Raw genomic sequence first — 12,678 nt, forward strand, 5'->3', positions numbered from 1 at the left:
TAAGAATTAAACTCAAAAATATGTTTTTAGGGACCAAAAGTAGTGATTGAGATTTTTATAAGGACTAAAAGTTGAAGGAAAATATTAGAGGGACTAAAACGAAAAGTTGGTATATTTTTAGGGACTAAAAACATATTTAACCCAAAAAAAATTGATCTTTCAAGTTTTTAAAGCTTAAATTCAAAAAGTTATGAAAGGAGAACAATCACCTTGAAAAATGAAGTTAATGGTGGCCTTAGGAACTTTAACACTGTTATGCACAAACTGATATTTGTTGCCAGAGAAATGAAGGAGATAGTTAAAAAGATGAATGAAACATGAAAGAAAAATAAAAACATACATGTATGGTGGCCTGAAAAACCATTACCACGGTAGGGGGAGAAAATGGTTGGCGGAAAAGATGTTCCTTTCAAAAAACTAATTAGATTAATGAAAAGCTCTCATTGATAGGATAAAGAAAATGATGTTATTTCTTTCGATCTTTGGCGATCGGATCAACGCCGAAAAGTTGGTGGACAGTGTTGGTTTGTTGAAGGAAGAAAACAGAGAAACAATTACAAAGGGAGAGAAGGGAAAAAAATAACAACGAGTTTTCCAATCTATTTAACTCTTTTTTTTTTTGGTCAAGTCCAATCTATTGAACTCTTTTTGGTGGTGTCCGGTGTTCGAACCCCGGACCTTACATATATTTATGCATTGTCGCTATCAACCGAGCTAAGCTCACGAGGACATCTATCTAACTATAATAATAATAATAATAATAATAATAATAATAATAATAATAATAATAATAATAATAATAATAATATAATCATAATAATAAAATAATAATTCTTTAAAAAACATTTAATAGTAGTAATAATAGTAAATATATATTAAAAATATATAATTAGAATACATGATTATGTATTCTTCACTATTTTATTTCTAGCCTTAAATAAATTTGTTTTTAAAAATCATATATTATTGGGGTTATTGAAAAATCATATACCCATGTATTTACTTTATATAATGTGTGCGTCTACGCGCGCACACACATTTCAGATAACACCTTTGTTATTTTTTCTTCTTCTGATTTATCCTTTTTAATATAAAATATCAACATAGTTATCAGTTTTCATCAAATAAATCAAAAACTAAAAAAAAAACTTGTCAAGAATCCATCAAACTCATAAAAAAAAAATCAAATCTTTAGCATACAAACATATAAATATCTAAGTAATACATTTAAAAAGTTCGCAGAAGTACCTAAGGGGACAATTAACAATAGTTGCCAAAGAGATAAAGAGTAACACTCCAAAAATGTCCCTATAAGTATTTTAGGGAAATTAACAATCGTTGCCAAAGTGATAACATAGCAATACTCCAAAAACGTTCCCACTCAATGTACATTGGAAATTCTTGTCATTAAAAAATGTAATATTCATAATAACGATTAAGATTCCTAACAAAAAAAATACAAATGAAGATAGGAAGACATTAAAAATGAGGAAGGTTTGAGAATAAAGAAGATCGATGGAGATGGAACAACTGGTGAGCATGGGTTTTCATGAGGAGTTAGCCACCCAGGCTTTGGCGGCCACCGGCAGAAAATCCATCTTCGAAGACACATAATGGATTCTCACTCAACCCTAACAAAGGTAACTTTACTAATAACCCTTCATCATCTTTTTCTTTCCAACCTAAACTCAATCATTTCTTCCAACAAAAATAGACCAAACGCATTAAAGAATCACCTTCACAAAAACAAAGACAAACACAAACCCATACACAACAAAACAAACCCTACACTCATCAACTGTTATACGAACGTCTGTGTCCAAGAAATTTGGATGAAGTTGTCGGAGAAGACCATCTCCTTGCAAACAATTCCATTCTTTGTTCTACAATCCAATGTAAACGTCTCCCTTCCATTATCCTATGGGGTCCACCCGACACTAGTAAGACAACTATTGCCAAAGGTATTGTTAACTCAACAAATTCCACTTTCTATAGCATTGTCTCTTTATCTGCCGTTACTAGTGGCGTTAAAGACGTTAGAGATGTTGTTGAAGACGCCAAAAAACTCAGATGCAGAACAAACCAAACCATTATTCTCTTTGTTGATGAAGTTCATAGGTTTAATAAATAGGTCCCACAAATTGTTGTGATTCAATGTCCTTACTTCTATCAAGTTCAGTTTTCGTTTCCTATGTTTCTATTAGTATTTTTGTTTTCGATCCCAACAACAATCAATCATGTTCGCTTTTGTACTTGTTTCGAGATAAAGGCTATGCATTTGTAGTCAACCAAGATGGAACAAATTTGTTTTGATGTTCTCTATTTCCGTCAAATGTGTTTGCGACGGAGTTTTGTTCCCTTTTCCTTGCGATGATGTTATCACTATGTTTTCATTCATTTAAATCACCGCACTTCATTTTTTATCCTGAAGGCACATTTGTTTCTTCTTCCTGCACTTAAACACAAGAATCAAAATCATTGAATTGATTTGTCAACTTTCAATCGGTATCAAGAATAATCACGTTTTGAAATTGAGGTTTACAAACAATGAAGCATGGACTCCGACACGGACACTTGACACGACACTGACACAAACACGTCGACACTGCTAATATAACAAATATAGGACACTAACACTGCTACATATATGTTAATTTATTTAAAGACGGTCTAAAATGAAAATGAAAATACATATATAAACATCTAACTTGAGCAATATATTTCATTAGAACAAGTTCTACAATAAGATATCATAGTATTTGACCTTTATTTATTCATCTACTATCAAAAAAGCTAAAAATGATATAATCAACTATAATGTGTATAACCCCTAATTGATCAACATTTCTCAAAACATATGTAACTCTTGTATCTATGGTGCGTGGAAGCAAGAGAGAAAAAATATTGTTTTAGATATCTGTGTGAGTTGTCTGACACAGCTCGTATGAGTGTTATATAAGTGTCAGACATCGATCTTAGGAGTGTCGAAGTAAAGAAAAAACCAATTATTTAGGACACCGGTTCGACACGTGTCGTACAGGTGTTATAGGAGTGTCGGACACCGCGACATGCCTAGTTCTAGAGGTGTCCGTGCTTCATAGTTTACGAAAGTTATTTTGGTTGAATATTTTATGGGCAGAGTTCAGAGGTGTGCTTATAGCTGTTTTCATGTCTCAAAATCGTGTTTCAAAGGTTTATCATCAAAGACATGTTTGGCTGAATTGGAATTTCGGCTTTTCATTGTTGTTATCAACAACCCACCTTATATTCCATCAAAAAAAAAAAAAAAACCCCCCTTATTTAATCATTTAACTTTTGTATGCATTAGTTACAAAGGTTACCTTTTGTGCTGATTAATTAGTTCACTGCAAAATGTTTTTATTTATTTATTATAGGAGTCATAGAAAAACGACAGAACGAGATAACCAGATATGCTCATAGCATCTTTCAAAAAATATGCTCATAGGATATTTGGTTAGTATTTTAATAGTTGTCCAATTAAACTATAGATATCCATAATGTTTAAGGTATATTATAAATAAATTAAATAACCTCATGTCTTCCCTCTCGCTACCATCTTCCCTCTAAACCCCTTCTCCCTTTTCCTAATTGGATTAAAGTCCCAATGACAATCCCCGTGAACTTAAGTTTATAGGGATAATATATTGTATATGCAACGTCTGATGTTCAAATCTCAGACACCATAAAAAAAAAATGTCCCAATGACAACACCATAGAACATCCGATTGAAAGTGCCGCTAGTTAACTACTAAAAAAGAAAAAATTAGTGAGGAAAATTTAGAGAGGGAAAACGTGAAATCTCTCTCTAATTCCGTCACTAAATTTTGCGACCAAAGAATTTGTGAGCAATTTTATTTTTTCCGTCACTAATTTCCCTCCCTAATTATTCTATTATTAGTAGTGGCGTTTAAGTAGTTAATCTACATTTTTATGGGTGATGCCTTCTTACTAGTATTTTTTTTGTATGCACCCTTATCCTTATCCTTGAATCATATCATATAATGATCCCTTGGAACAAGTTAGTATTTTAAAACACATTAAAAATCACGTTTCTTCCTATTTAATTCAAATAATTTTTTACCTTGTGCAATGCAACTCGAATAAATTAATGTTGGTTGTTCGCTGGCAAGTGTTATATGCTTTGCATATTCGAAAGAAAGAAAGAAAAAAATGAGTTAGATGCTTGCTTAGAGTAGCAATTTTTGTTTATACACACACCTACTTTTGTTTTACATGGTAGATAAGTAATGACAAATTTTTCGAAATGTATTAATAAAATAAAACTATGTTGGTTGCAAATAAAACAACACTAGTTCAATTGCTATATATACTTATATCTCAATCAGAACTGCCACTACAAACATCCCTTTCTTCATATTGTACCTTGCTAGCTAATCCAATACTTCATGCATGGGTTCCATTGGCAATGGCTACAACAACATTGATGATGACAAGCCTCTTCATGTTGTAATGGTTCCATGGCTAGCTATGGGACACATATACCCTTATTTTGAGTTGGCCAAGATTCTTGCTCAAAAGGGTCACTATGTTACCTTCATAAACAGCCCTAAAAATATTGACCACATGCCAAAAACCCCTAAAATTCTTCAACCATTCATAAAATTGGTTAAACTATCCTTACCGCAGATAGAACAACTCCCAGAAGGTGCGGAGAGTACTATGGACGTTCCACACAACATGTTTGGCTGCCTTAAGTTGGCTTATGATGGTCTCCAAGATGATGTTACTGAGATACTCAAAACATCAAACCCTGACTGGGTTTTCTATGATTTTGCTACCGAATGGTTACCGTCAATAGCCAAAAGTTTGAACATCCCTTGTGCTCATTATAATATAATACCAGCTTGGAACACATTTTTCATGGATCCACCTAAGGATCAAATCATGATCAAGCCGGATTTCAATCCTGAAGAAATGTGTGGCACACAAAACTGGGTTCCTTTCCAAACAAACACTCGTTTGAAACCTTATGAGATTATTAGAACAATATCAGATTTTAAAGATGATTCCGGAGGAATGGCTCGTTTGAATGTCAACAAAGTATATTCAAGTTGTGACCTTCATCTACTCAGAACATCAAGAGAGCTTGAAAGTGAATGGTTGGATTATATCTCTGAACAATACAAGGCTCCTGTCGTTCTTGTTGGGTTGCTTCCACCATCTATGCAGATAAGAGACGATGAGGAGGAAGAGAACCATCCTGATTGGTTGAAAATAAAAAAATGGCTGGATTCAAGAGAATCATCTTCCGTTGTTTACATTGGATTTGGGAGCGAGTTGAGGTTAACGCAAAAAGATCTAACCGAATTAGCTCATGGAATTGAGCTTTCTAGGTTACCTTTCTTTTGGGCTTTGAAAAACCTAAAAAAGGGTACACTTGAGTTACCTAAAGGATTCGAAGATCGAACCAAAGAACGTGGAATTGTTTGGAAAACATGGGCACCCCAGCTTAAGATCTTATCCCATGGAGCAATTGGGGGGTGTATGAGTCATTGTGGTTCAGGTTCAGTCATTGAGAAGCTCCATTTTGGACATGTTCTTGTTACATTGCCTTATTTGCTAGATCAATGTTTGTTTTCAAGAGAACTAGCTGAAAAGAAAGTGGCCATTGAGGTTCCAAGAAGTGAGGAGGATGGGTCCTTTACTAGGGACTTTGTAGCCCTAACATTGAGGTTAGCAATAATGGATGCCGAAGGAATTATTTACAGGAACAATGCAAAAGAGATGGGCAAGATTTTCAGTTCAAAAGAACTTCACAAAAAATACATTGAAGATTTCATTGCTGCTCTTCAAAAGTATAGGGTTCATTCTGAGAATTAATTAAGAATATTTTATATGTTTCAATTTCTATAATAAAATAGTCACTCTACTCCGTGCTTGAAACATTGTTTGTTTTAACATCTAACACATAGAATCTTTATTCTTGTTTATGTGTGGGTAAAGGGAAACTAAATAAACATGTGGTGACTCATCTCGAATTACGTTTCTTAATATGCATAAAATGACATTAACAACTTATAATCTAAGATGGAAGAGTAAAACACAATTTGATTTCGGAAGTAAATCGAATTACATTAAATTTGTTTTTACCAATCTAGAAAAAAAAATACTCATTATATTCTAAGGCTCCAAAAAATAAGGAAATGTCATTTAGTACCTCCAATCTCTTGTTGGTGAAATGTGGTACTTCTTTGGGGAACCTGATTTAGCTGCTTGTAGTGGAAATTTGTTAGTAATTTAAAAATAAGGGAGAGGAAAAGAAAAATCAACTTACCCATGTGGACCAAGGATAGGGCTTCCAATACACTGGGAAAAAAAATTAAGAACCACAAAATCCTCCATAATAAAGGACATACAACCTTTGGATAGAGTACTCCTACGTCTAACCTCAGTCATGATCTTATCAATAATCCCTTAAAATATTAATGAATATGAGATATTGATAAATACTAATATATAGTAAAATATTACCCTTCAAATAATATAAATTTATTACTAATATTATAATAGTACTAAGATACAATAGTAAGAAATTTCGGGGGTGTTACATTGGAGATGTACTTAAAAAGGTGGGCCTTGTCTAAACAAGATATGAAGGAGTCCATATATCATATATACTTCTTAGATTAGTGAAGCCCGTCAATGAAACTTAACCTAACCACATCAACAGATCCTCATGTGAGCTCTTTATAAATGTGTCTTTAGGTTAACTATTACAATACAAGCAGACGCCGCCGCTTGAGTTCATCGTCTTTGTGTCTCTATTTGTCTGTGTTATTTTTCATTTGGCTTTCTAATATCTTTCTATCACTCATCTATATATAATACAAGTTCACACATATCTACCTGTACGGTTGAAGTGGTTATGATATGTAAGGGGGGATACATCCTTTGTGATATCATTTTAGTCAAATCAATTATATGCATGTTTGTGTTCAGTCTATGTATATATTTTATCTTATTTTGTCATATATCGATTTTTTTTATCGATTGCTTCTTTTCTCTTGTATAATCTTGTGTTTTTTTTACCAGATCTACGGTGAGGCAACAAACCCAGATCGATGGGATATCCTTCGATGCTTGATCAAATTCAAATCAATGATTTTGTTTTGGACTTCTACACATTATCGATTATGATTTGTTGCTACAAACTTAGTTTTTGCAATCTCCACCACAAATCTCTGACGGGTGTGATTTCTTTGATTAAACATGGAGAAAAGGTAAACTTGGAAGAAACATAATTTTCTTTTAATTTTTAATGATTATTAAATTAATATAATAAATATATATTATATTTTATTGTGAATTATTTGATTTTATTCTAATGAGTAATATTTTATATAATTTATTTATTTGATACTATTTATTATGTTTTTCATCTTTTGCTAAGAGTATTTTAAAAATTATGATAAATTTAAAAGGAGTAATTCTTTACTTGATTTATATCCACTATCTATATGTTTTTTGGTTAATTTAGAGTCGATAGTGTGTATTTCAATTTTTTGTTTTAGGTCCGGTTTTATGTAAGTTTCACGAGTTATGTTGATCAGATCGAACATATGAATGCGTGAATCTATAAGAAATCATTTTATGTTAGGTTTGATCGTTGATTATTCTCGATTCCACCCATATATTGGTCGTTCTTATTGGGTTTTGAATAATAATTTCAACTCTCATTTGAAACTTTGTACATAAATTTCTTTTCTATTTTACTTTTCATTCCTCCAATATAAAACTATAAAGTTAAATTATAAAAAAAAATTAGAGATAGAGAAAAATAAAATATTTAAAACTTGAGACAATTATTATTTCTCATTTCTTTGCCTAATTCTTAAAGAAAATAAAAAAAAATATTATTTCTCTGCCGCTAAATTTTGTTGTGCTAATTCAACTTTCTTTATCGATAAGAGTTGATTATTGAGTCTAATTTACATTTGATTGCTACTATTGTAGGAGCTTGAAACTTTCGATAAGAAATTCATTCGCAGAGATACAAAGACGTTGTGTGGGTTTGCAGTTGTTGATGCGAAGCTTCAACTTAATCATTTGCATAATCTGTCATGAGATATTTCTCACACAAGAAGATCTCCCTATGGTTTATGATGATTATAAAAATCTTAATTGATGTCCCTTAACTTTTACAACACAATTTCTTGATTTTCATTAGGTCTTTTGACAGGAAAAGACATTGTAGCATATTACTAAATATTTAACAAAATTTTCCTGGACACTCCATGTCTGTGAAGCAGGATTTTACAAAAATTATGGTTTAGGGGCCTCGAGTTCTTCGATATTATGAGATGTTGGACGATTGCTTGGATATCTTGGATTCTTATGACTCTGAATATCATGATAGTGATGTAGATGAGTATGATTATTATGATGATGAAAGTGATTATGGCATGGCATATGGTATTTTGAAGGAGGGATTGAAGAGCTTGAGTTTAGAGCTTTATTAAGGAGGTATTGAAGATGTTTCAATGTATTGGCCTCCATCTCCAATAAATTTGTTGTTTACTTGGTCTCTATAATTTCACTTATTAAAAAATTATAAAGGTTAATTGTTCAAATTGACCTTGTAGAGAAATCTATAGAAAATACATAGGATTGATTTGCAAAGTATAATAGCATTTGTAATATACCTTGATTTATTTTTATTTTTCAATCAAAGCATGCAAAATTGTTATTTGTTCCGAGTAAGTATATATTCACGGATCAAATTTTATTCCCTTCTTTTTTAGGCATGGTTTGAACATCAAAAGAACCTTTACCATGAAATTTTAGAGTTTTTAAATGCGGGATAAATTAATTATGAATTGTTTAAGAAATTCATAATTATGGGGAACGAAAATTTATAATTAATTCGTCCCTTGTTGAAAAAATCAATATTTTTTTTTGTAATGACATATTTTAACCTTCTAAATACTTTTGCAAAAAATCATAAATAAGTTAAAACTTCTATATCACTTTTTTGCATTTCGCATATATTACAAGGTCAAAAACACAAAAAATATCAGACTAATTGGGCAAGTAAGATCAGACTAAATTGTCCCAATCAAGATTGGAATCCTGATTCTTCCGAAATAATGGACATGGGTATCCAGATATGTAGGAGGGTTCACGTATTGATCCGGACAAATTTTTTTGTCATTTTTAACATCACTATCATATAATTTAATAAATTAGAGTAAACTGAGAGGTAGAGAGAGAGGCGACGGCTGCGAAAAACTGGAGCAACCTTATTGTATTGTAGTTTGTGTATTGTCTTAAATTTCAGGACTGAACTCCAGATTAGGACCCCACCAAATAAAAAATAAGTCATTATTTGGACTCAAATTCTCTTAAATTATTGAAATATAATTTGGGCACAGTCTTACTTTTGGTTACTTTAGCTAAACCTAAGTTTATATTTAAGAACTACTAATTATAATTTTATGTGTTTCAATCTATCCACAGAGAACAGGAAATGCAGACGAAAAAAATTTACATTCGTTCCTTTTTCTTTTGTACCTATGTCATTGAACTTCTTCCGTTATTGGCAGCTCAAGTATCCAGCACCAGGGGCTCCAAAGTTAGCAAAGAGGGTGAAAGAACAAATCGAAGCGTCCGGGTTGAGTCAGGTAGACGAAGATAAAAAACGCCGGTCTTGATCATGGAGCATGGGTGCCTCAAATGTTGATGTATCCTGAGGCTGATATACCAGTGTGTCAGCTTTCTATTTCTTCTGATAGAAATGGTACTTACCATTATAACTTAGGAAAAGCATTAGCTCCTCTTAAAGACGAGAGTGTTCTAATACTCGGATCCGAAAATGCCACTCATAACAAGACAGTAATTGCTCCTCGCGAAAGTCCTCCTTTTCCCTGGGCTGTTGAATTTATGTCTTGGTTAAAAAATTCTCTCATCGAAGGAAAGTATGTGTTGTGTTACGTTTTTTATTTCATGTCACACTAATATCAATGTTGCTAAATAATGGATATAGCGTTACAATGTAATGGAATTCGAACAAACTGTGGTTGTTTAGTGATATACAATTTAGTACAAAGTGTTGTCAAATTGCAGCTACCGCAGCGTTGCAAAATTGTAGCGGATTTGTAAAATTTATTAGTTGTACATATTTTAACGCAAATGTTCGATGTATCGATGTTGTAGATATGATGAAGTAAATCATTATGAAGAGAAGGCCCCATATGCAAAGTTGGCTCATCCACACCGGCCTGAGCACATGTTTCCTTTGAACGTAGCTATGGGGGCTGCTGGAGAAAATTCAAAGGCCAAAGTTATCCATGATAGCTGGGATCTTGGTTCTCTTTCTTATGTTTCCTTTGGTTTCACAGCAGCTTGTACTTAATCAATCACATTGCTTCCTCTGATGTCTTTCATGTAATAATCAAATAAATTGTGGTGCTGTTTTATGATCTAAAAATACATGTATGTGGACTTAAAAGTTTCTTTAATGCCTTCAAATACCCTTTGAAACATTTAATTAGAAAATATCTGAGAAACTTGGTTTTTGAAAAAAATCATCATCCACCTAGTTAGTACTGAGTTGAGTCACGACCAAGACGCTCTTCATAAGATGTTTCGCGCCACTGCCCAAAATTGTGCAAGGCAAACTATCAACCATGCCACTTCTAGGATAAAAAAAAAGTCTAACTACAATTGTGCGATTAACTAATGTACTATAACTAATCTTTCAAGAATTACATATCAAAATATGGTATCAAGGCCATTATAAATTTAATACTAAAAAAATCAAACCGAACTGCAGAATTGAGCCGAACATAACCAAAAAAAAATAAAATTGAACTATTACCAACAATTCTGAAACTGAACTGAAACAGTTCGGTTCGGTTCAAAATAGTTCAGTTCGATTTGAAACAGTTCGGTTCACTTTGATAACTAAAATTCAATTTCATTTGTTTTTTCTTATTTTATATTTTTTCCAACGACACCAATAATAACAGTTCAGTTCAATTAAGTTCAAAATACAAACGGTTCGATTTAGTTTAGTTGTTTTAAATTTAACAAACAATTTAGATCGGTTCGGTTCAGTTTTCATCCCAAACCGAACAATGTCCACCCTAATTGTATGTACATCTTTTAATGCAAGTACTCAATTTATGGATTTTGTAGATATGATGAAGTAAATAACTATGAAGAGAAGGCCCCATATCCAAAAATAGCTCATCGATGGCCTCATCATTTTTTTCCATTGCATGTGGCTATGGGGGCTGCTGGTGAAAATTCAAAGGCCAAAGTTATCCATGATAGTTGGGATCTTGGTTCATTTTCTTATGCCTCTTTCTTTCCATTGCATGTTCTGATGTCTTTTGTGTAATAATCAAATTAATAAATTGTATACATGTTTTATTTATGCTCTAGAAATCGTCAATGTTTATGAGATGGACCAAAAATTTCTTGTGTGCATTCAATTACCCTTTGAAACATTAATGAGAAAACATCTGATAAATTCATGTACAATAATATTTACTATAAATAATTGGTAAATTGTACTTTAGTAATTGTAATATTCTTATAAATATCTCTCCGGTGTCAATTTGGATGGACTAATTTACCTTCTTCAAAAAATATATTCTTATAAATTTGAAAGTGAAGACCCATTTTAATCACTCGGAACATTTTAAAGACCCAATTTAGTCCATGAGAAAGTGAAGACTCAATTTATGACATTTTTTTGCAATTTTTTAGTAAAATCTGTGTGTTTCCAGACGGTTAGTAAATGTCCTTACCAAAAAAAAAAAAAAAAAAAAAAAGACGGTTAGTAAATGAAGAGACAGAAGAAATAGGGGTGTTCGCGGTGCGGTTCGACTCGGTTATGAGGCAAAAAGTGAACCGATCCAAAAAGTAAAACATGTGCGGTTCGGCTCGGTTCGGTTGGTAATAAAAAAAAAACCGAACCGATCTGATCCAAATTATCGCGGTTTAATTTGGATCGGTTTTCGGTTATCCAAATTGTAAAAAAGTGATATTAATATTCTTATTAAAAATAATTTCAAGATAAGTTTTTTTCTTGTTGAACACAAATAAGTTACGATTTATAGGATCTCTTTTTTCTTTCATATTATAAAGATACTTTTCTAGCCTCTAGTAATAGAAACAAATATTATACATGCAACAATAAAGGAACAAAGACTATATCATTTTGATCATAAAAGGCAAATAACAAGTCATCAAAAGAAAGAAAATAACACCACAACATCAAAGATCAACCTTAGTACCATCATAAACATAACTAACCAAAACCTCAATAGTAACATAAGGAGTACTTAAACGAGAATCATAAAGTTTAAAGTTACAATTCCCATAAAGCAAAATAAAATCCATAATTAACTAGTCCATCCAACCAAAATCCAAAATTAACTAGTCAATCCAGCCAAAAATTTAATCAAAAGTCCAGCATTCCCAATCTTTTCACTGCAAGGGCAAAATCAGCAGGCAATTTAATAAGTATTGTGCAGAATTTCTGGATTCTATTGCAATTTAAATCAAGTCCACTAGATCATACCATAACAAATTTGACACCATTTCAAACAGAATAACTATTCCATCCAGCAAAACATTAATCAGAGTCAATATCAGACATCTCTTCAGTTAGTTGTGGTATTGGAGCAA

The 12,678-nt window shown here is 32.2% G+C and overlaps 1 protein-coding gene, 1 long non-coding RNA gene and 1 pseudogene across 2 annotated transcripts; all 3 read left to right on the forward strand.

The window, feature by feature from the left end:
* The first annotated feature begins 4,391 nt into the window (after positions 1–4,391).
* LOC11413029 (soyasaponin III rhamnosyltransferase) lies at positions 4,392–5,980 on the forward strand. The gene has a single exon (XM_003619031.4). The coding sequence runs from the start codon at positions 4,432–4,434 to the stop codon at positions 5,860–5,862; it is 1,431 nt and encodes a 476-aa protein (XP_003619079.1). The 5' UTR covers positions 4,392–4,431; the 3' UTR covers positions 5,863–5,980.
* Positions 5,981–6,716: 736 nt separating this feature from the next.
* On the forward strand, positions 6,717–8,733 carry LOC11411528 (uncharacterized). Its single transcript, XR_005642151.1, has 3 exons — positions 6,717–6,914; positions 7,075–7,262; positions 7,996–8,733. It is a non-coding gene; the product is annotated as an uncharacterized lncRNA (long non-coding RNA).
* Positions 8,734–9,554: 821 nt separating this feature from the next.
* Positions 9,555–11,383, forward strand: LOC11412545 (4,5-DOPA dioxygenase extradiol-like; annotated as a pseudogene).
* The last annotated feature ends 1,295 nt before the right edge of the window (positions 11,384–12,678 follow it).

This window comes from Medicago truncatula, chromosome 6, assembly GCF_003473485.1.
Source record: "Medicago truncatula cultivar Jemalong A17 chromosome 6, MtrunA17r5.0-ANR, whole genome shotgun sequence".
Classification (NCBI taxonomy): Eukaryota; Viridiplantae; Streptophyta; class Magnoliopsida; order Fabales; family Fabaceae; genus Medicago; species Medicago truncatula.

Excerpts from the sequence above, each read along its gene's own strand:
- LOC11413029 (XM_003619031.4), top strand. The coding sequence starts at position 4,432 with ATGGGTTCCATTGGCAATGGCTACAACAACATTGATGATGACAAGCCT.